This window comes from Bombus flavifrons, chromosome 8, assembly GCF_040668555.2.
Source record: "Bombus flavifrons isolate JBK064 chromosome 8, iyBomFlav1_principal, whole genome shotgun sequence".
NCBI lineage: Eukaryota > Metazoa > Arthropoda > Insecta > Hymenoptera > Apidae > Bombus > Bombus flavifrons.
This window is the reverse complement of record NC_138449.1, coordinates 14,346,103-14,370,489: the sequence shown is the minus strand read 5'-3', so window position 1 is coordinate 14,370,489 and position 24,387 is coordinate 14,346,103. Positions and strand designations below refer to the sequence as shown.

At 39.8% G+C, this 24,387-nt stretch overlaps 1 protein-coding gene across 8 annotated transcripts in view; it reads left to right on the top strand.

Annotated features, from left to right (window-relative positions):
* The window catches only part of LOC138182547 (dystrophin, isoforms A/C/F/G/H), a 439,773-nt gene extending 415,596 nt beyond the window's left edge, over positions 1-24,177 (top strand). For 6 of the 8 annotated variants that reach the window (XM_069118511.1, XM_069118517.1, XM_069118510.1 and 3 more), the window contains 11 exons: positions 15,372-15,631; positions 17,502-17,660; positions 18,787-18,923; positions 19,513-19,717; positions 19,843-19,928; positions 20,019-20,346; positions 20,497-20,608; positions 20,700-21,338; positions 21,495-21,609; positions 21,967-22,074; positions 22,843-24,177. In XM_069118511.1, the coding sequence (XP_068974612.1) occupies positions 15,372-15,631; positions 17,502-17,660; positions 18,787-18,923; positions 19,513-19,717; positions 19,843-19,928; positions 20,019-20,346; positions 20,497-20,608; positions 20,700-21,338; positions 21,495-21,609; positions 21,967-22,074; positions 22,843-22,943 (2,250 nt within the window). In that variant the 3' untranslated portion in view covers positions 22,944-24,177. Of the gene's footprint in view, positions 1-15,371; positions 15,632-17,501; positions 17,661-18,786; positions 18,924-19,512; positions 19,718-19,842; positions 19,929-20,018; positions 20,347-20,496; positions 20,609-20,699; positions 21,339-21,494; positions 21,610-21,966; positions 22,075-22,222; positions 22,235-22,842 lie in introns of all 8 variants that reach the window. The other 2 variants (XM_069118515.1, XM_069118516.1) reach the window with 2 other exon arrangements.
* Positions 24,178-24,387: the final 210 nt, after the last annotated feature.

Genomic DNA, 24,387 nt, shown 5'->3' with positions numbered 1-24,387 from the left:
TTGCGCTACGACCTGTACGTGGCTAATTTGCACAAGAAATTTTGCGACCCTGTTTTTAATCGTTGTTACATGCGCGTACAGTATGTCGCAATTAGATTTTATTTGGACGATTACCGTTGTCATTTGTTTTTCAGCATACAAGCTGGAAAAATGAAACGCGATTTAGAATTTGGCTACGAATGCAACTTATCGTAGTCTGTACGGGCACGAAAACTTTACGAATTTCCTTAAATCTGTCATCCAATTGTACATGTTGACCTGTGCAATTCTAAGATATCATGTCCTATGCTTTATTTACAATGTCATAAGTGCACTGACGTTACGATCCTATTCTACGCTGAATTGGTCGCGCTATAAACAACATGATAATTCCACCCTATACCACGTCTGCATTAAACGCTTCATCATCATCATCATTGCTAATTTTCAACGTCGATCAAACGCGAAAGAAGAAGAGCAAGAGAGTGAAGAACGAGAACCAAGGTTCTTCGATCGCTAGTTTTACGTGAAGCTTATCGAAGAAAATAGCCCAAAGAGCAAATTCTACGGATATTTTGGAATACCTTAGAAAGGAAGCTTTAATATCTCGTGTGATCGTCGATCGAAGTCTACCTTGCGTCTCTCTTTATCTCTCATTCACTCGTTCAGTTACTCACATTTATTTTCTCTCGTTCTTTCATCTAATACTCAGCAGAGATGGTAGGGATCGTTTCCGATTTATTTCTTCCGCGTTATTTCACAATTCTGCAAAAATAAATGAACGATTAATCGATGTCGCGCAATCTGCGGAACTTTCTGGCCGAGCGGAGGCCGCGACCGATAGGAAATCCGTTAGCCGTGAAATTAATTTGCTGAACGACACGAAATTTTAATTACGTTTGGTAATGATCGCATACATTTACTCACTGAGAACACACACGCTCACAACGTCAAAGTAATTAAGTCCTGCCCACGCTCCACCATAAAAGACGTTCACCAGCGTAGTGTCTCTAACCTCTTGAGCCAACTCGCAAGATTTCTTTATATTCCTGCCCGTTTTCCATCGTGCCGACTATATTTCTTGCACACGGTCGAGTAACCGTCCTCTTTCGTCTTTCGGCCTGTTTCACATCCATCTTGACCCTTTTCACGTTCACGTTCCCAGTTTCCGTTTTCTTCAAAAGGTACGCCGCGGAAGTAAGAAAGCGACTCTCCTGTGCGCATGTATAGAGAAAGAGCACGTGTGTGATGGTTCCTTTGCGTACATGGAACGGTGTACACGTGTGTCGTATATAGGTTGACTACTTGGAAATTCATAGATAGCTCGCAGGGTTCGAGGTAGAATTATTTATTAGAGAGAAAATCTGTAATCCTTTTTCACTGAATTTGTCACATTGTTTGCCTTGCTTTCTACAAAACGGTACCCTCCGAATCTTCTCACTTGCATTTATATTTCACAAACACTTGCACGTATTCTATGTCTTGGTCTATGGCTATGTCTCGCTACTGATAAACAGTAGTCTCCGCGTGTGCTACGTATATATTCTTTTCCTCATTCTATATATATTTTCTTCATCTTGTAAATTGTTTGTAAATTAAACATCTAGGGGTATGAATTTGTATCGCTATCGTATTTAAAACACAATCCGATCGAAATTTCCTATAAATCGTGCACGATCGAATCTGGAAAGGTAAGCAACAAGAAGATACGTTTCGCAATCTGAGCATCGCATAGTCAAACACATGACAATCATTGCTACTATACTGCCGTTGGCTTGTTATAAGCTTCACCAATTTGCGTAGACCAGCGATCTCGTGGACAATTGCTCGTAATTAACACGGAGACCAGTCGTCGTTGCAGGACCAAGCAACCAGTCGTATCGATGGCTACCCCTCGTAGATACTATCACGGAAATTGCACTTACCGTTTCTCCGACTCGGCTAATCCGATTCCCGTAGGCTGAATTCGCGATCGTAGACTGCGTCTAAGATCGAAACGCGCTACCCTGCGGGTATTATTACGCGTGACGGAGCTTACAATCAGGTGATTTCGACTGAAACGTTACCCACCTACTAAACATCCGATTGCACTTTGCTCATACTGCTGTCGCATGTGTACGAGGCTTTAGATTGCAGGAAAGGGACAAGGATGGAACTTGTAAGGGTGGTTTACTTGCTCGTTGAGTTTCGAGAGCATTTGATGGATGGATTTGCGTTGTTTCGAACGTGTATTTGTTGAGAATTCCCGACTTCGATGAGAAAATTACACGTATTGTATTTCGCCTTACGGAGAGATAGAAATCAGAGAGAGTGTTTGTTGGAATAGATGTTAGATTCAGATTAGGCTGGCTGTGTATGCTGTAACAGAGATTTAAAGGCAGATGGCCGAACAATGAGAAAGGGTTGTGAAAGCTCGGATCTTGAGCGACCTTGAGGCTTGTACAGTGTTCAGGCAGATGCGTATTACATTACGTTAGAATATGTTAGAAGTTAGAAACAATGATCGTACCTTCATATATGATGCAACTAGTACGATTTTCAACTAAAAAGTATAAGTAAAAAGATTTCTTTTGTATAACTTCTTCGACGATTTACCATTTCAATAATAAATTACTCGCTACAGAAGATACTCGCTGTGTGATACGTTTCGTGACAAAAGTCGCTCAAACTGACAAACGATCGTAGGTCGACGCTCACGCGACAGCTTCGTTTATTCGATAACTCAGAAAAATTTGTTCGAACATTGGCAAGAAAATTTCTCCGATAATTTATGCATCGTTTGTTCCCAAATATTCCTGGTATTCGTGGCTACGATTTATGGCTGTTTCCCCGACGATTACTGCGATCTATAATCAATCGCAAGTCGACGATGGACGCGCAGACGATAAATTAATTAACCGAAAGCCGCGAAACGTTAAGTTCGGCGCACTTAATCGGACGCGGACGAGTCAGTTTAGCAGACAACCGAGTGTAATTAACACCACGGCACATGGCATCGTTTGGAAACAAGCCACTACGCGGGGGCGTATCAGTATCCTCGTGCCCTCTGCCGTGTTGTAGAGATACAATCACGGAAATTGCTCTTACCATCTCGCCGACTGTTAATCCGATTCCCGTGTAGCGTTCTCTCTGCCGCTTGTGGCAGTCGCCGCGACTAAGTCCAGATGACTGATTCGTGATAAGGGATAGATGACCGGATCGAGATAAGAGAACATGATACAGAGCTGGTACAGCACGAGGAAACGTTGCCTGGCGGACAATCCACGGAGCCACCCCTCGGGAAAATGTTCCCCCTGATGTTCTCTTCGGTGGGAAGCCCATTTTTGTTTCTGACATACTCGCGCACGAGTATCAGGTTTTCGAAGGGTGAAAGATGACATTTCGGCTTGGCTAACCTGTGGAAAGTTAGAAAAATGGAGGGTTGGGGTAACTTTATTCTTATTGTTGCGCCGAAATACAGCCCGTAGTCGTTGAATTCGAACCACGTGCAAGAGTTTCCCATGTTTATTCTTCTTACAAAAGGTAGAATACTCGTAAATAAGAAATTTTATTTGGCTGCACAAATTATTAGTAAATTTAAATCATATATACGTAGGAATTAATTTATTAGTATACCATATCGCAATTCGTCGAAGAACATGTTTGTATTCTTCGTGGCTTGAAGATATGAACTATTGACATGCATAGGTATAGCCTCTCGATCGTCTTAAGAATTAATAAACTTTGCTATTAAAGTTTTTCCACGCCTCTGTAGTATTCTAAAACCGTACAAATTTTAATTAATCTTGATTTGATAGCCAGAGGATGTACGTGCTTTACCGCGTGATATTACAAAAACCTGCGAAGACGAGATTTTTATACCGGAACAGAATTTTGTACAACAAGAACGAACGTTGGAAACTGTTTTAAAATTCAATTAACGTGGTATACGTATCGGTCTTAATTTTCGCCAACGTATCAGAATACCCAGGCTTCGTGGTAATGACAGCGAAAGCCTCGGTATAATGATTCGCATAAAATAATCTAAAAAATAGCTCTTTACTTTCTTAACGATCACAAAGTGAAACGCGTAGACGTACATAGCACGCGCACCATTGAATTACTCGGTAACATCGTTTCGTTAATAAGACGTAACGACAGAGAATTACGGTTCGTAGTAAAGGTACGTGGAGAATTTTCGACGAAGCAAAAATGTATCGGTCGGGGGTAATAAATGTTAATACGCATTTATTGCATCCAAGGGACGATATTAAGATCGTCAGCTTGGCGTCGTCGGACTGGCGTCGACGTTGGACGTTAAAGGAGAAAACGATCCTCATAACGCTGATATTGCGGCAAGTATCCTTCAGACTTATGATTACACCGAGGAATTCTGTACATCATCGGGGTGTCGTGTCTTTGAGTGTCCTTTTCACTCTTCCCATTGGTCGCCTCTTGACAATTAATTCTTTAATCGTTCACTATTCTCGATAATATTTTACCTCCGCAATTCGAGCTCCATGCTTTATGCAGTGTATCGGAAAGTGTAAGAAAAACGTAGTTAACAATGTTATTCCACTAAATAGAAATTACATATGCATTTTGCGTAATTCGATTGGCTTGCGCAAAATAAAACTGTAGCATTGGCATAACCAATAAACGTGTTATAAAATCTCCAAAGTACGTATTTTATTCTTGCGATTAATTCGAGTTTCATACGAGTAATCTTGAGTTTTATTGTATCGTAAATTGCTGAATTCTTTATATGATTGCTTTCGTATATTTAACGTGAAGACAATCGTTAATAATATAAATACTCTGATGTTTTCATCATCGTACGAAAACCATAGCATATTTCAAAAATCTGTTCCGCCTATCGTTTCACAGATAATTAGTGGTCAAATTTTTGTCTCCTCTATCTTTCTCACGTATCTAACGTTTAACAAGAAACCGACTGCAGACGAGCAGCGTGGATAGTCTAAAGTTTCGAAACTAAATATTCTGTATAAATGATAAATGTATTGTGTAACATAAAATTCAAATGTCGGCCAGAATATATTGAATTTTTCACGACTCGAAGCCGACTCCTTCGAGTTTCGCGCGGAACCGAAATGGTAAAGACGATTCGGAAAGCTTCGTCTCTGTTATTTGCAGAGCTAATTTTGTATTCGCTAATCGATTTACTTTCCCTGGAGAATCTTATTCCGCGGTTGTAGCGCGTCGAACAGTAAATCCAATTAAAGATACATCCCACCCAATACCTTCCATCGATTTCGTGGCCGGGCGTTTTCGTTTCGGGCTCAACGAAATATCACGATTTTCGATTACCCATCGGGCGATAAATAAAAATGAACGGGGCAAGATGAACGGGGTATAGGTATTTCGTTTTATTGCACTAACGGGAATAGGAATAAAGTTTATAAAAATAAACGACTTCGATATTCAAAAGAGGAAAAAGATGAATGGTATGGATATAAAGTGATAACTTTTAATAGTTTTATATATGTTTCGAATACAGATATATCGTGAAGAATAAGTGGAACACAAAATTTCTTAACGATTATTAATGTATCTAATCCTCGTTAAAACAATCGTATTGACAATAGTATCCATTTGTTTCTCGTGAAACTTTACGATCGTAGGTTACTTCGTAATCGAGAAATAAAACCGATCGATTCACTTTTGTCACAACTTGTCAGTTTCATTATATAGGTAGGTATACGATTAATGCTGAATCCTTAAGGAACAAATGTATATTTATAGAAATTTATAGTCGCAACAGATAAACATTTATTGCAAGAAAATAACGTAGGTGGTAGTAGTAAATATCGAGATAAATTTAAAAAATAGCTTTTGAAATATCGTCACGTCTTTACAGTTTTTAATTTATAGAGTTAATCAATGTGGCCTCTGAATGGCTCAATCATGAAAAGTGTCATAAATAGGAAAAGATTGCTTCTTCGTTTAATATCAACTCTCTCGAAGTAATATGCAAGTAATATACGTTAGAATAGAATGAAATTGCCCTTGGAACGTGCATAGCGCTTCCGACTGTATCGATTTTTCTCTACGAAATTCTAATAACCATCTCCTTTAACCATCCTACGCGTTCAATGCTTTTAACTTGACGTGCTTCCCGAGATACGTCCATATATAAATTGAATAGGAATTCAATCTTCCTATTCGATCGGACTTCTATCGCTAGCACGATGCTCACATACGTTTCGGCCGAATTATCACTAATAAACGCATCGTATACCTATCAAATTATTAAACGGGTTTCACGGTAAATATGATACCGACCGAAGCCCAATTACATTCCGAATAAACAAACTATTGATCAGTGTTATGTAACGTACGCAAACTGCTGTGCATCGAAACACTGCTTCGCCTCCTCCCTTCCATATATCATAAAACGAAACGTCCCGATAAGCCAAGAAAAAATATCGATTCTCTTAAATCGAATAAATTCGTGTTTTATCCTATCGTACGAAATTTTAGTTAACATTTTCATAAAATTCTATATCCCCTCCTCCTTAAATCGCATTCGATGTTTGACAAAAGAAAAGACCAGTTCGACTAGCTTAAAGCGTAAAATAAATATACATTTTATCCACAATATTAATCTTTTCTAGTAAGTACTGAAATTACAATTAATATCAGTTACAGTGTCGTACGATTAATTACAGTCACACGGTTACATTTAAAAACGAGGATTACAATTGAAATATTCTTATTTGTCAGAAAAATGTGTATACTAAAAATGTTCTTTCGTCCAAAAAGCGGAGGATATCCCAAACATTTGATCAACGGAGTATACGGTATAAGTAAAAAGAAAAAAAGAATCACAGACGATGCGAATGAAGACGAACGGGGTACACCTGCATTTACCGAATTTCCAGACACATATTCCCATATGATCGAGAAACGCAGATACGTTTCTAGTTCTCGAAGAAATATATCGAGGGGTTGGAGTATCGAGTGGCGAGGTTCGATCGCGTCTTCTGCATCCCCAGTTCAGGGGAGGCAAGCATATTCTAAACGGATCCCGCCATTTTAAGAGCATCTACCGGCACAATGGAATTTCGCGGCAGAGCGGACAGGAATACACCGATGGTGGCTGGACTGGTAAAAAGCGCCTGTTCCCTTGTCGTATTCAGCGGAGATGCATTTGCAAGCTGCGAAATACATATTTTTGTCGATCCTAGCGGTGTCGGGATGTAGGATATAAAACGTGGCCTATCTTGCTCGATGATCTCGGGCAAATGGAGCTAATGAATATCCTTTTTCCGATGGCGACGTTTCCGCGATAAACTCCCGGCATATGCGCAACGATATTTTCCCATGAAAAATACGACACTCGGCCGACCGCTTTCCCCCGTATTTTAATGTTGCTTGCTTCGCTGGGTATGTTTCGCTATATGTTTTAAACTCATAATGTTACCTTCTTTCTTTGTTTTAACATTTTAACGATATTTTTGTGTGAGCTATTGGTAGTGTCTCTTCCTCTCTCTTTTCTTTTTTTCAAATTTGCCAATCGTCCGTTTATGGATGTATCGATCTTGTCAAAATTTCGATACCAGATTCGCTTCCTTTCTTATTCGACGTTTCTCGTTGGATCAAGTTTGTGTAAGATTGTTAGCGACACTGTGGCAGGATATACGTACGTACATTAATATTGCATTCTATACATTATTACATTCTGTACATTATATCTGTTCTTCTTGAAGCTGACATTTTCTATCCAGCATTTTTTCATTTTTCAAGGTCTCAAGTTTTTTCGGTTCCATTGTTAAATAATTGTTAAGTAATTGTAATTCTCTGTAATACGTCCTAATTTCCTGGTATTACACGTTTTCTAACGCTACGTGTTACTTAAAATTAGTAAGACGAAAACGACTCACACGACTATCAGCAGCTCTTGCCACGAAGAGCTTCCGATAAATCGAAAAAGTATTTTCACGGGACGAGCTATTTTTATCGACACGCCGCGACGTTTTCACGGCCGCTGACTTTCTTTGCTTGAGATCCTCTAGACAAACAGCAGAGAGGCTAACTCTCTTCTGGCCACGTCGATTTTAAGATTCCTCGCACGCGTGCTGTACGTTCCAACCAGTCAAGATCGTGTCGAGTACACTCGCGGACTTTGTTCATTCAACTTCCGCGAACCAATCGACATCGATGTGTTTATTAACCGCCAGAGTGATGAATGGAATCTTGTCGACCGACCTCGCTCAGTTCGTTCTTTTTTAAAGAACGACCCAATGGGATCATCCTGATAACGCACGCAAATAATTCGGATCAGGCAGCGTCAATTACGCGAACAAATTATTCGCTTATTATGTGCTTGATTCCACGATTAATTATATTGGCCAAATTTATTTACGCTAAAGCAGGTGTAATGAGTTTACATATCTTGCGTCGCGCAATTGTATATTGTATCATGGCTGAAATATTTCATTCGTTGATTCTCAATTGATTTTAATAAAGTACCGCGAGTAATATAGCTAGAAAATTCGAGTGACATGGGTTTGCTTTTGATTGCTTGATGTATCGAAGTTAGTAGAAATTTTTCCTCGTTCAACTCTATTAAATTAAATTTCACTGGACTTCGATTGATATCGTTAAAATACAGATCATTTTTTATTGTTCGATATAATTTTGCTACTTCTTGTATATTTCACGTTTCTTACGAATAAGAAATACGAATAAAATATTCCAGATAAAAAAGATTTCTGCAAACATAGAAGCGTGAAGAAGAAATAAGAGGAACAATAGGCAATTCGTTCGTAAAGAACTTGTTTGTAGAAACGTTACAAACAGAATTTTCTATGCATCTTACTTAATAATAGAAATCGTAATCAGATAGCAGAAAATGTTCGTGCGATTTCACTTTCGACGATTTCGATAATTTTGACCGAAATTTGAGGAAAAAATTCAGAGTCGCCTCGCGCGATTCACAACACGTGAAAAGTAAAAGATGGAAGGGCCATAGATCGAGAGGGTTGTTTTATCCGGCAATCGATGGAACGCGTTTCAGAATCACGGCGAAGACGTTAAGGTGAAGGTCTAGGGTACTTGGACTACGAGGCCAGATTTATAATAGATGCACATGGCGTGAAGCCAACGACAAGGCGCCACAATATTGCCGCTTAGTCACCTCAGCCAGGTCTTCTCTTTGTCCTGTTTCACGTTGACTCGATAAATAACAGAAACGTCTACAGGAAAACTGAATATTTACGAAGCAATTTGGTAACCGTCTCGGTCGTATTCTACTTAATCTTTCACTTTTCCTTCTCTCTTTCTTTCCATAATCCCATCTTGCGATTTCTTCTTTTTCGCTCTGTTCTCACCGATGGCCAGACGTTACTTTGATAACTATATTTACTTCGACGCTGATACGTTGCGACAACGTGATCGGCGATTTCAACGAAGATCTTATTATAGATATTTTCTGCTTTCTCTCTTTTTTGATTAAAACTGAAAATCTACTGTGTCAACACTTTTCTCAAAATCAGCGAAGCAATATCACTCAAGAAATAGATTTTAATCTTGTTACGTTCTCTACATCGCTTTCGACCTAATTGTGTTTTTATAGTATCGCAAGATTTTCCAAGTTTCAGCAAGATATTGTTCTTAACGCTCTAATAATGGAACAAGCCGATTGAAGATTTATATGAAATAATCGCACGGTAAAAACGTTTCAAACAATTAACGTAGAATATGTTAAAAAAGCCACTCTGTTCTCTTGAAGCACCGAATCTTTTGTCGATCGAAACGACGATTCGTCGCGACGTAAAAATTTGCAGACCCTGTAATAAAGTTAAATTAAAATACCTGCAAAAAATCTCTATTTGCCTATTTGCAAAAAATTCCATCGAATTTAATCGAACCTAATCACCGCATGTTCGCAGATTCCCTCCCAACTGTTATCTCGCGATTCGTTTACACGCGTTCTCGTTAACAAAATTCCCTAAGAAAATTGCGTCACGCTAATTATTATCGAACTGCGCTGGCCGTAACGAACGCAGTATCGAATGGCGCCAGACAATTAGCTGGGTGAATTCCGCGAAAGAAATTGGCCAGAACGCGACACGGGAACGAGCTCGCTACTGTGAAGGCGTAAAACAAGACAGGGAAAGCGGCCACCGAGAAAGAGAGAAAAGGAAGAGCGAAAGCACGGCCGAGTTAACTTTAATTGCCCGGTCGGCTACATAATAAATGACATTGCAGACGGCCAAGCGGAGGAAAAATTGTTTCGTCCTCCACCTCTGTCCACCCCCCAATCCTTTTCCCTCTTCGTACGGCTCTTCTAGTCTGCTTTCGTGCAGCTTGTTCGCTGGAACGATTTCTGTGTCGGAGCTTCGGGAAACCGGGACATATTGATGGCTGTGTAATGTTATTTTCAGCGATACATTCATCTTGGACGCGACACTTTCGCCGAGCTCGTACGTTCTTCCCGGAAGGAATTTATTACCAGAATTAAATCTTCGTCGACGACTTTAAAGAATCGCGAGTAATATCAGCTTCCACCTGCCAATTCTCTTCTTTTCTTTGGTGAATAGATCCGAGTGTATATTTGTAGGAAATTGTAGCGGATTTTTTTGTAGGCGGAGTAGATACCACGGTCGTTTGTTCTGCTTCTTTAGGTCCCGTTACGTGGCAGCTTTGAAGCAATTTCTCGCCGACACCGTTCCAGCTACAGGTGCAAATAAACTTAATAAACCTAATTAGCGGTATGTTTGGCGATCTCGTAAACACGAGGTGCACGAAGGAAACGACTCTTTCGCGAGGCTTGTTTGAGGCACGCGTGAAAAAAATTGCTCTGTTACCCTCGACGATTATTTTTCTTCGTATTTTTAAATGGGTTAATTCTTTCGCGAATAGCAACTTAGATTCTCGAAGAAAAGATTTCGATGCGAAATATAGCGAACGATGAAAGTATCTCTTCTTCTTTCTATCATCCTTTACAGAGAAAGGTAACAGATGCTACTGCGCGTATTGAATATATTTTGTATATATAAATTAAGATACATAGACAAAGAGAAAATTAAAAAAAATAATATTTGTAATCCTCGTTCTTCCGTGGATCATAATTTATGAAGCTGATCGTGGCTTCTGTGCGACACAGTTTTAACTATCGTTGGTTGATCTTCGGTATTCATCGCCTGAGAAACAACCCGAAAAACGAAATCCCTCGCAGTGTTTCGTTCGACGATTCTCTTTATCGAATCCCTGACAGCGTCACTTTCCACGTGGTCGGCGCCACGAACCGACTTCGGGCGAATCGACTTTCCTTCCGCAGCTTTTTCTTCGCTTTTCCGCTTTAAGAACGCGCTCTGGATGCCGAATAAGCGACGCTTGAAGTACTTTCATAGCGGGACGACTAATTAGAGCGATTTAGCGTCCGTCGTCGACGTTTATTTAGAATGCAAATGCGGACTTTTCCCAACCCTTTCCCACTGTTCGTCTCTCTCGGTTCTCCTACTTTCGTTTTCCCCGTTGCTCTTTCCGCAACCCTCCTCCTTCTCACCCCGTTTCTCTTCCCTCTCTCTTTTCCCACTATTCCTTCCACTACACTTTCTGCCCTCGCTTCTGTTTTCCACGTCTCTATGCCTCTTTCACTGTTCGCTCTGCCTATTATTTCGCCTTTTCCTCTGTTCTCCAACCTCTGTTCGCTCTGTCCTCCGTACGTTCGTGTCCCCTTCGATCTCGTGTTCTCGCTCGATGCATTATTTCCAAATTTGTTGACATCCTTGCGCTGAGTGGAGCACCTTCTTAACCATAAAACGCCGCAATTTTTGCCACAGCCTCGTGCGTATCGCTTTCCGTGGAGTGAATTTTGGAATAATAGGGCGGTTCAAATATATCGGTCCAGGTAACTACTTCGATACATACTTTATGGGTTTAGCGAACGAGTATGTTTGTTAATTCTTAATAGGTATCGTTGGATTACAGACGATTCACAAGTATTTGGGCTGAGTAACTTAATTTCTATTTTTATTCCGCGGTTTAAGCGAGGAAGAACGATGGAGTTTATCACGAAAGTAATTAAATACTCTAGAAGATTAGAGCGCAGATCTAATTGAAATTTAGCTCCAATTTCATCTACCTACGCTGTCAGATATACTCTAGATATACTCTAGAATAGAATAGGAGATATCATTCAAAAACTAAGCACAGTTGAATTCATCTAATTAATACGCTCCAGAGATTTAAAATAGAATAAAAAATAAGATGAAATATCCCAAAGTTAAATAACCTGTGTCAATTCCGGTTCATTCGCGTCCCGAAACACTTCGAAAATAGAGAAACTACAAAATCCTAACATTTATCTCACTTAAACTCTTCGTCGTTGAAACAAAAAATTCCCAACCCTTATAAACCTGTTACCTTGTCTTTTTTTCACGCTTAATAAAACGCGAAAAAGCCGCTCAAAGGCGTAACGACTGCGAAAGGAAGGGTGGAAATACATTGGTAAGGAGGGAGCCCGTTTTCTCCTCGTTGGAAATTACGACGGGTGTTTTCGAACGCAATGGCGGTTCTTCATCGCGAAGAGCCAACGCAACTTAAGCGGAGAGAGGGAGAGACAGCCGATGGAAGGATGCGTCGGTTGAATGGGAAGTAATCGAATGAATGGAAAGCGTGACGACTGCTTTCGCGTCGTCAGAACACTCTGAAAGGGATGTTAGGTGTTGTTTAAGGGTTATTGTTGCGGTCCTTTTGTCCTGTCGGTTCGTGGGACGCGGTCGTCGTTCCGCAACGTCGAATGTAATTTATCGGGGCGGAAAAAGGGCGCGTTACCGCCACCACCGTCGCCCTGACTCTTTTATTGGGACGCGGCGACCGGAGAATCGTATTGCATGATCTTTCGTCCCCGTGATTTTTTGGGTTAAACGGAGGGTTATTGTGAATCTTGTTACATCCGTAACGAACAGGGTGGAAATCCCTTCGTTCGAAGCAGATATTAGCTAACGTTCTCGAGTCCTGTCGAACAATAATTTACTAACGACAAATAATACCAGGGAATTTGTAAATTACAAATCACAGACTTCTCTTTTACAATAATAGATTTGTAAGATTTACTTGCAAAATCTGATTTTATTAAAAAAATCGTTTTATTAGAACTTGTTTCGTGAAACGAGCAATCTACTAACCTTAGGTTTTAGATAAAATACGAGCGTACAGGATAGAGGGACGGGGCAGGGGTAAACGAAATATAATTTGATACGCGATAAATGCAAATGTTAAAAAATGATAAGCAAAAGGAGGAAAAATATTTTCTGCGGCTTCCTTCAATTAACTGTTTATTAACTTGTTGCTGGACGTTTGAGACTCGTTTAAACAACCCTTCTGCGAATTCAATTTACCCAAATTACTGTAATCAAAACTCTGACGATTTTCTAATTACTTTACCTCTAGTCGTCAAAGAGATATTTGGAGAATGTAATTATGTCGTTTTCTGAACTTCGTGTTTCCTCCGTCTTTCTTTTTTTATTACAATTTATGACCGAGAAGTCGGTGGCAAAAATGAGATTCTATTATCTCACGTTGTGCGTACAACAGAGGTAAAGAAGATTAAGCATACACATACAATGTGTAGATTAATCGTAGCCTGAATCGTTTATGAATTTAAAACAAATATTTTCCGAAATAATCTCTAAAGAGGAACAATCATAGATTTTTAAGTAAATTCTAACAAATAATCTATAAAATAGCCGCTAAAAACGAATGATACTTTCATAATTATTATTATCGATTACAAAAAAAGACATACACAATCGTAAAGCAAATTTTAAAAAATAATACTTTTCATATCACCACATATTCTCTACGTTTTGGCTCATTGGCTTGTACGAAATATTCTCGCATATCAAATCTGCCTCTAAAATTATGTAAATAGCTACACATACCAAGACGAAATTTTATTCGTTGTCAATCCTGACGCGTGGGTATCGCGCGTTTATCGTCGAACAAAACGCTTTCGTCGCCTCGCCATTAGCGACAAAGTCGAGGTCTTCTGACCGGCTACGAAATACGAGCGGCTCGACCACGATTTATAACGAGTTTTAATAGCAACGATTACTCACGGTTGACCTGTGAGTAGGACTGCGCGAAACTCGGTAAACCATAAACGTGATTTTCATGACCATAAACTTCTCAGCTCTCGACAATTACGTTTGCAGCTTTCTTTTCGACCGAAAACCGGCATCGTTCCCGGGACCAACGATGTCCGCTTATTCGTGAAACACTATTTTCGGCGGCGACCACGAAAACTGGTTACAGTCGTCGCTCAAGTTTCTCCTTCTTGCGTCCAATCTTATGGGATAAACGTTTCCTTGGTAAATTCATAGATATCTCCTTTCGCGTGGTAAATAACTTTCAAGAGGGTAGAAATTATGGTCGCTTATTTCTAGAGAAATCTTCTATAATTTGGATGCATATTATTTTTATGGAGTTTGAGACTGTTGAAACTGTAGATTCGTGTGAGGTTGATACTTCAAAGTTCTCATCGGTGAAGAAATCGATAGTCTGTGGTAATTATAAAAAAATTAATTATTGTCTGTGGTAATTATAAAAAGAATTAATTATAGTCTGTGGTAATTATAAAAAAAAGAGAAAAGAGTAGGAAGAAAAACGTAAACATTGTAACATGCCCCGACATCTCAAAATCTGTTTTTCCAGAAATGCAACGACTCCAATCGCACTTTTCATACGCGAATATACACGACTATTCCCATTGTCTTTCTCTTCCTTTTTATCGATGAGTTAAATCAACCAACTTTCGCGTGCTACACCGAATCACACGCGAACCTGCACTCACCTTAAGAACAAATTTTCCTTCCAATTTTACACCGACGAGGACAGAAAAATCCAGGAAAAAGTTATCGCGCATATTATACACTTACAAGTTTAATGTTCCGGCAAAATGGTGGCGCGACAAGGAAACATTTAAACCAGCGAAACTTTCGCGACAAAAGAAGTTGCGTTAAAGTTTCAACTTTAAACCTACCAAAATGCTCTCATCCCTCTCACTTTCCTCGTGTTTCACCTGCTTCGTGTCAAGCATTATTATTTTTCTCTGCCCAGGCCAGCCGTGTATTGATAGCAATGTACAGTCTGCGTATTTTTATTTATCTATAATAAACTTCAAGGTGAAAAAATCCAGCGAGTGCATAGAATCTAGAAAATAAATTATCGCGGAATAAATAAAATAGATCAAGCAGAAATAAATAAAATATCGAAAACGGAGTACTCGTCGCGTTTAGTAGGCGAAACAGATCATTACGCAGGCTCCATCGTTTTAGTTTTCTTAGTAAAAATATGAAATCGCGTAAAAATCGGCCACAGTCTATATCTGATGTATAGAATAATACATAAAGTTTAAAAAATTTGGACGTTCTTCGTTGCAGAAAATATGCGTGTTCCAAAAGACGCTGGAGGATCTTTCGTCGCGGATGGCCGGAGCCGAAGCGATCCAGAGCGGCTGGCAGAATCCGAACGATGCGAACGAGGCGACGGAATTACTGAAGCAATTGGAGAAATTCGGCGAACGACTCTTGCCCATCCAGAGGAGCATCGAGTACGCGAACGATCAAGCGAGCGTCTTCGCCTCGAGCAGCGTCATCGTTTCTCATGCTTTGCTGGCGAAACTCGAAGATCTCAACACCAGGTACTTACCTACCGATGAATTCTCATTTCTCCAACGATTTTGATTCTCTCGAATTTATCATGCTAATACGACACGCACGAGACTTAGAGAAAATTTATCGTCTTACGTGCGAAGAAATTTCATTACAGTGAACTTGGTCGTTTGGTTTTATCCTGGCTACGATCTTGAAATTTTCATCATACTAATTCGCTTTCTTTTCGACAAGTTCGAAGGTTTTTAATGTTCTAAGAAAACTTGTAGCGCGAGATTGAAATGAGAAAGCAAGTGTCCTTTTATAATTTTTAAACGATATGAAATCTCTTAAGAAATTTTATTGAAAAGACACGTTGAAGATGATCTAAGAGAATCTAAGGAATGTAGCGAAATTGAAATTCGAATAATTCTTTTCCAAGTAACCATATTAAAATTACGCGTATCGTTGTTGTTAGTTTCTAATTAGCTTCTAATCTTATAATTACAAAAGCTGAGATATAAATTTTCTATCGAATTATCGCAGCATCCCATCAGTTCTAATATATAACAGTTCGACTATTTCCAAATCTCACACCAAACAGTTCGATTATTTATAGCAACACAGTCTGTTTGCGATGCAAAATACGTAGCAAATTGTTCTAATAATTTCACTGGTCCAATAACGAACAGAATTTACGTATTATCCACCAGGTGCGTTGTTCCATTTAAAACGAGCGCTATAATATATGCACTTAACCCAAGCTTTCAAACAACAACGTTACACCTATTGCAACTAAACGTCAAACGATTTCCACATTCTCTCCGTGTAACACAATCCATTCTTACGCAACGCCAGTGCACCGCTTATCGCTCCAATTACCTAAATAATATTTATAACGTTTCGTAATACTTTTCGTCCAGAGACCGAGTAAACAGAAAAGTAATCTTTCGTACTGAACATAAATTGAGAGAAAGCTACGAAATCCTTTCCTCTTGCCGCGATCCACGTTCCTCGGGATGGAGTTGTAAAAAAGGTACAAGATCTTCGGATGAACGATTTAGTTGAAACTTCAAACACGGATAGATGCAATATTTCGTTTCGTTTATAAAAATATTCCATTGCAATATAAATTATCCCTATTTTTTTCTTTTTTTTCATATTTATTACATAAATGGAAAAGAACCGTACGAGTATATGCGATAATCTATAGTACTTCATACATTCCAGTATAATTAACTTGATTAAACATGCTTACACTTTTCTACTTGGACAATTTTGGATACGTTTATACTTGGACACGTTTGTACCTGGTGACGCAACGCATGCGTCATGGGTGTCTTCTATTGTGCATCTAATGACACACACGTATGCGTCATCAATTCTCCACGAAGAAATCTGAAGCTACAGAGAAGGAGAATCTTTCTTTTACACGCGTTTTCAACGCCGTAAATAGATGCATTTTGTGAAAGAGAGAAGATATGTACATACGTTGTCGTAATAGAGATTCTCAAACGTGTCAACTTTAATTCTTCATTTATTCACGAAAAGTATTACACAAGAGAGACGTTAAAATACAAATATGTCGAAGACCAAACATCTACATTTTATTAACGTTTATAGAATCATAATTTTCATTTTGGTTTATATAGTCCCGAGAAGAACATCTCGCTACTCGCGAATATCTCGAAAAATATTAACGACAAATATCTATATCTATCCTATATATATATATACATTTAGATATTTTCTATAAAATAAAAGAGAATAAAAGCTTTAAAAGAGATTAAATCCTTGAGCCAGACTTTCACACTCAGATTGTGGTCTTGCACTGTACCGTAACATTTATTCACGCGATCTCTGCTCGAATGTTGATTATTTTTCGTTCGAAGACGCTAAGTTTTTCGCGTATTTTCGCAGGTGGAAGGTGCTGCAAGTGGCGGTTGACGAGCGTTACAAGTTGCTAAGCGGATTTGGAAAGGATGGCAGCACTCCGGGTAGCCAGGCTTTCCTCGCGAGCAGCGTGGAACCACCATGGGAGAGAGCCCTCACACCCGCCAAAGTGCCTTACTATATCAAGTAATCGATCTTCCTTTCAACCGGACTCGAATCTTGCAACGTTAAATTTACCAGGACCGCGGCCACTGGATCCAGAACGCGATCTTAAACGCAAACAAACGAATAATCGATGAAGACGATCGTGGTTCGAAAGCGGCTACAAGAAGTTCGTGCTATTCTCGTCCTCGTCGTTTGGGAATTTCAAAGCGAGCCGCGAATGTTTAGGCGATGCTTGCAAATGGACGAAACCATAGAAATTCTAATTTAGATCGGCGACCGGATTTCAAACCAAGGGAGGCTTAACTTTCGATCGACGACCCTGGAATATCGATTGCGTAACTGGTAGCAAGGATTGCAATTGTTAGAGCGAAACGTTTAATCTTGGTCGAGAAACGAAATCACTTTTATTATATAATATTAGCCGAATCGAGTTTTAATTACGATAGCTATGTTTTTACGTGAAATTCTTAAGTCTGAAAGTCGTGGCAACTATCGATGAGAACGATTTAAACGTACGTTTAAAAGTATAAGATGAACAGAATAAAATTCTCGAGTCGTTGGCGATCCTGCGTTGAACCGTGCTCGACGTTCTGTTTCCTTCGACGTATTCTTGTAACGTATAAAATGTATTTTGCCTCGTTTTATGTTTGTTAACAGGCGTGCAAACTTTATGCCAAAGATAAACGACTCGCTGGTTACGAAAGTAGACTCGTGACGATATACGAACAGCTTTTGAACTTGGCTTAGGCCAAGAAGAGATATTAAACTTTCGCAAAAATTGTTTTTCCGCGATCGTCATAACCAAGAGGTGATTCAAGAGACTAACGAAAATCACCTGAATTCCATCTTGCGGGCCTCGGTCGAGAGTTAAAGCCGATTTTGGCTCGCCCTTATATCCGGATGATCTTGAAGACTATGAGATCCGATGAATCCGCGAATTCGTCGGTCCGTGGATAAATTCTTAAAACCTGGCTTGCGGCTCGAGCCAAGAATTGTGGCCGGATTTAATAAAGATTAAACAAAGTTCTCCTCTCGACTTTGCCGGGAACTTCTCGCGCCGGGATCCGTGTGGCTGTTGCGTGAAAATTTTGCATGAATCTCTTAATCCCGGATCGGGTCGGTTTAATCCCGTGGAAACGCTTTGCAGCCATCAGTCGGAGACCACCCATTGGGATCATCCGAAAATGATAGAGCTGATGTCCTCTCTGGCGGACCTGAACGAAGTACGATTTTCAGCGTACAGGACCGCGATGAAGCTGCGCACCGTGCAAAAACGATTGTGCCGTGAGTATCAGCCCTTAATTTTCCGTCCTAAGATTCTCGAGTATTCGTATTTAGTTTGTATTCAGGCGATCGGTCCTCGCCGGTGATTAGCCTGCGCGTTCATTAATCGTCGTAATTTTCTCGATTAATCACGTGTCCCGGCAGTGATGACGCATACCGTCGTCGTTGTTGATGGATTTGATCTTTTGCATGGCTCTATTTTGCTTGGAGAACCAGTGGTGTTCATTCTCCTTGTTCTGTATTTTGAAAGTCAAAAAATGTTCTGATTTTAGAACTGTACCTTTAATTCTCATATACGAACCTGCGAGAAAGCAACTTGGCTTTTCGCAAATGCGAGTTTCACGTCATTAGGTACGGTTAATGTTGAATTTCCAAGAAACGAGTAACTTAATTTCGTAAATTCGTTTCTACTAAAACTTAGGAAATTATTTTATATCTTCGTTGTCACATAAACTATATGTCGTTAAAGAATCTACCAATGGATATTTAACTTTCCCCAATACAGAAAAAGATATAGTAACTGTCTTAAAGTTTTCGAACGATGATGTACGTAATTTCATTTCGTTTATTATTGGTTCTTCATTTGCAGTGGACATGTTGAGCCTTTCCACCGCATTAGAGCAGTTCGATTCACACGGACTCCGAGCGCAAAACGACAAACTAATCGACATTCCCGACATGGTGACAGTCTTGACGTCCCTGTACGAAGTGATAACGGCGGATAATCCGACGCAAGTGTCCGTACCGTTATGCATCGATTTAGCCATCAACTGGCTCCTCAACGTGTACGATAGGTGAGCCCGATCAACGATTATTCGTAATTAAATAAATCATGCTTCGCTGCTCGTTTGCTATCCGACTGACAAAACGACAATTCTGTTGACATTTTAACGCTCAGCAAACTGTCGTTCCATTTCAGTCAACGAACTGGCCAGATTCGCGTGCTTTCCTTCAAAGTTGGTTTGGTCCTGTTGTGCAAAGGTCATTTGGAAGAGAAATATCGATGTAAGTACCTCTCCATTTATATCATCGTTTCGCTATTTCATGGTCTCAACACGAAGAACGTGCACATAACGGAAGTCACGGTTATTTCAGATCTATTCCGGTTGATCGCGGATCCAAACAGACTCGTGGATCAACGAAAGCTCGGTTTATTGTTGCACGACTGCATCCAAGTGCCAAGGCAGTTGGGAGAAGTGGCGGCATTCGGTGGATCAAATATCGAGCCGAGCGTTCGCAGCTGCTTCGAGAAGGCTGGAAAAGACAAAAATGAAATAGAAGCGGTGCACTTTTTGAGCTGGCTGCAACAAGAGCCTCAAAGTATGGTCTGGTTGCCTGTGCTTCATAGACTCTCCGCCGCGGAGAGCGCAAAGCATCAAGCGAAATGTAACATATGCAAGGAATATCCTATCACTGGATTCAGGTATGGCGTATCTCCAAATTTGACCATCGTAGAAAACTAGAAAAAACTAGAAACTTGTAGAAATTTACTTTCTTTTATTTCCAAGTGAATCTATAATATGGAAAAACTACGATTTCTATTTCAATTCATATCCATTTCCTCTGATTCCAGGTATCGTTGCTTGAAATGCTTCAATTTCGACATGTGTCAGAATTGCTTCTTCTCAGGCCGGAAGGCGAAGAACCACAAGTTGACGCATCCGATGCAGGAATATTGCACTGCGGTAAGCTATGTTTCTCGCTCGTCCGCCATCCTTTGTAAAATATTTCCTCCATATCCATAATGTGAAACAATAACGCTCGTTTATTTCGCAGACCACATCTGGTGAGGACGTACGCGACTTTACGAGAGCGCTTCGAAACAAATTCAAGTCGAAAAGATACTTCAAGAAGCACCCGAGGGTCGGCTATCTGCCAGTGCAGACAGTTTTGGAGGGAGATGCTTTGGAAAGTCCGGCGCCGTCGCCGCAGCACAGCTCCCTTAGCCAGGACATGCACTCCCGATTGGAAATGTACGCGTCCCGGCTGGCGGAAGTCGAACTATCGCGCACGAGAAGCAACTCGACGCCGGATAGCGACGACGAACATCAGTTGATCGCTCACTATTGCCAGAGCTTGAACGGCGGCGACAACGTGAACGTGCCCAGAAGCCCGGTGCAGGTGATGGCTGCGATCGATGCCGAGCAAAGAGAGGAACTGGAAGCGATGATACGCGAATTGGAGGAAGAGAACGCGACCCTTCAAGCGGAATACGAACGACTACGCTCGAAACAGACACCGGGCTCGACACCGGAAGACGGTCATGGCAACCGACAGCCTGACTGCGACATGATCGCCGAGGCAAAATTGTTGAGACAGCACAAGGGCAGATTAGAGGCACGCATGCAGATACTCGAGGATCATAATCGCCAACTAGAGGCTCAGCTGCAGAGACTTAGACAGCTTTTGGACGAGGTACGACGAAATTATATTACGTTAATAATTACGTCTCTAGTTAGGTAATTGTTATAGCTGTAGATCAGTTGAAGTTTCTCAAAGTTCTGAGAAGTACGAGATTCTTGAAGTTTCTGAGAGTTAAAGATTTATTATTTTTGTCATTTTTATTTGTAGCCAAACGCTTCCTCGCCATCGAAGACGGGTACGTTACAAACGCGAAGCGTAACAGCGTCTCAATTGGCAACCGATTCGCCTGCTAAAATGAACGGCCACTATCACGACTCTTCAGGTATGTCACATAGGAGTACGGATGACGATATCACGGTAGAATTTTATAGCGAGCGATACTTTATTTCTTAGTCATAGAGTGGTGAGTCATTGGTGAAACAAATTTATTGTCATTTACACAAACGTCCAACTTTTAATTTTCCGTGTTAGTTATTTAATTCAAATGGTCATTACATATAAATAAGATCTTCTTAACATTATGCCGTCGTATACGCCATAAGCGTCGTACTCGATATTCGGAATAAGTGGGCGCAGGGTATTTCTGACGCTATTAGATACTAACTGCATATTAATAAGCGTTTCACAAAATGCCGAGGAGATTAGCATAAAGCTTATTGGTATGGGTGTGTGGACATAGGTGGTGGAGGCTCGAACGAAGGAAGAGTGAGCAGTTTAGAGAGACCACCACCGCCACCGCATTCTCACAGCGTTGCCCACAACGTGGGCAATCTCTTGCATATGGCAGGTTCGTTCCTTTTTCCTGTACGAAGATCAGTACGATCACTTTTTATATGTAGTGTAATTAAAAGAAATCTGCTATGTCGAACGTTTCTTATGCACGATCTCGTTTCTGCTTAAAAATAACAATGCTCTCCTGTTTTTTCACGCCACAGAATGGATGTAAGGTGAGACTATCAACGCTTCTTTTCCCGCTGATTCTTCTTGTACGCACTGTTATTCTCTAAAATGCGTCTAATTTTCTCGAATCGAGAATCGTACATCGCTTAATACTGGTCGTGTACACTCGTTGTTGTGAAATTTAATATATCTGGTGTTTGTCAACTATATAGGGTGAAGCAAAAAAAAAAGAGATATACTTAAACATTTCCTATAGATGGCTAAACTTTGATAATCGCGCAAGCGAATTAAATTCTCTCAAAGATATAGAAATAGTATTTCTACGTCTTCAAAAACAAGAAATATTTAACGTGCCCTTTCTCGATAATCCACCCTATATACAAAACGTTAGATCTATATGTTAGTCTTATCTGCTCGTTGCTTTCGTCTCTACGTGTTTACGATCACAAACTATTAACTCGAATACTCACTCGCCAGGCAATGTTTCCACCATTCACGTATGCCTGCATGTAATCGATTTATAAACGCTTATAAACGATATAACGATGTGTTTAAGGAGAGGTGATTCTCAATCGTGTAAATAGATAGACTCCAGAAAACGGAGGAGCAAAAGATCGATCACAACAGAAAGTTCAACTGAAATGTTCTTTTTTAGGAGACTTAGGGAAAGCAGTCGGTGAACTGGTGACGGTGATGACCAGCGAGGACTCGTCGAAAACAAATGGACAAAGGGCACCGCCGCCAGCTTTTAAATAATGACTATTAACGCGACTCTGGTCGAGGATATTGTTTTACGTTTCAACGATATCGACGAACACGTCACGACGAAAAAGAACGAAATCGATTCGATCGATCACGCACATATACATAATACACGTAGGCGAGATCCACGAACTCTTAAATGTTTGAAATCAATGACCAATAAGAAGCCTGGCTCTTAAACGCATATCAAAAGAAGAAGAATATCGCGCAAAATGCAGGGTCAGGGCAGCCGCCATAGTGGTTTTGGGTATTTTATAAGTTTTGATATACACCGTTGTATAGCTAAATTATATTGACTATAAGATGATTATGGTTTGGCTTTGGCGGCTCCCTGAGAGTAACTTTACTACATATTGACACGTCATATCATTGAAAAAAAAAGAGAATAATCGTATGAGAGAATAAAGAAGAAGAAACGAATCAGTTGTTATATGCTTGCTAGTTAAAGAAAACAAAATAAAAGAAACAAAACTATACGGAAGAAATGAAACGAAGATGAAGATGAATTGTAATGACTATAAGAGAATTACACGAAAGGAAATATCATTAACAATGCATGCAAAAGCAATGTATCAAATCACGTACTCTATTCTAGATCGTAGGCTATATTTACATACCCATTCTGTTCACTGCCACGGGCTCTTCCTCGACATTAAATAACATACACGTTGTACATGCTATGCGATTCTAGATAACATATAAAGAAAGAAGAGAGAAACGCGAGGGAAAGGAAGAAAGAAAGAGAGAAAGAGAGACATTGACGAGAAGAACAGAGGGTATGAAAGGAAAATTCATATACCTGGCATCTTCCCGTAACTTCTATAAAGATTCGGAACTTTACATCGACACACGATGACACACGTTCACACACGAACACACGTACATGCATATCATTATATACATATACATATATAAATAAATAAATAAATAAATAAATATATATATATATAATACGTGGATACATGAAACAGAGACACGTTACAGACACGTACACGCTGAGGACTTTTTGTAATCAATAATAAAAGCAAAGCAATGTGCATTATGACTTTCAAATTTATTTTTTATCCGGTTACGATCGTTTTTTCATATTTTTTAATGGATTTTAGATGGCAATGTCTCTTATTTAAGCCTGCCGGATGTTACTTATATTTAAGAGTATATCGATAAGCATCTAATTTACAAACTGTAGGCTGTATTCTGATATGTAATAAAGTTGTCTAGAAAATAATTCCCTTCTTCTATTCTCCTCTTGCAACGGATATCGTTTAATATAAAACGTCTCGCATCGAGTAGAAAGTTATTCGATGGAAATTAACAGGTAAAAAGATGGCTACAAAAAATACTTCAGAGTAAAAGATACGATATAATAAAACTGTAAGCCTCGAATAAATGCATCGATAATTGAAGCTCGAATTCGTTCGAGCTTTAACTATTGACA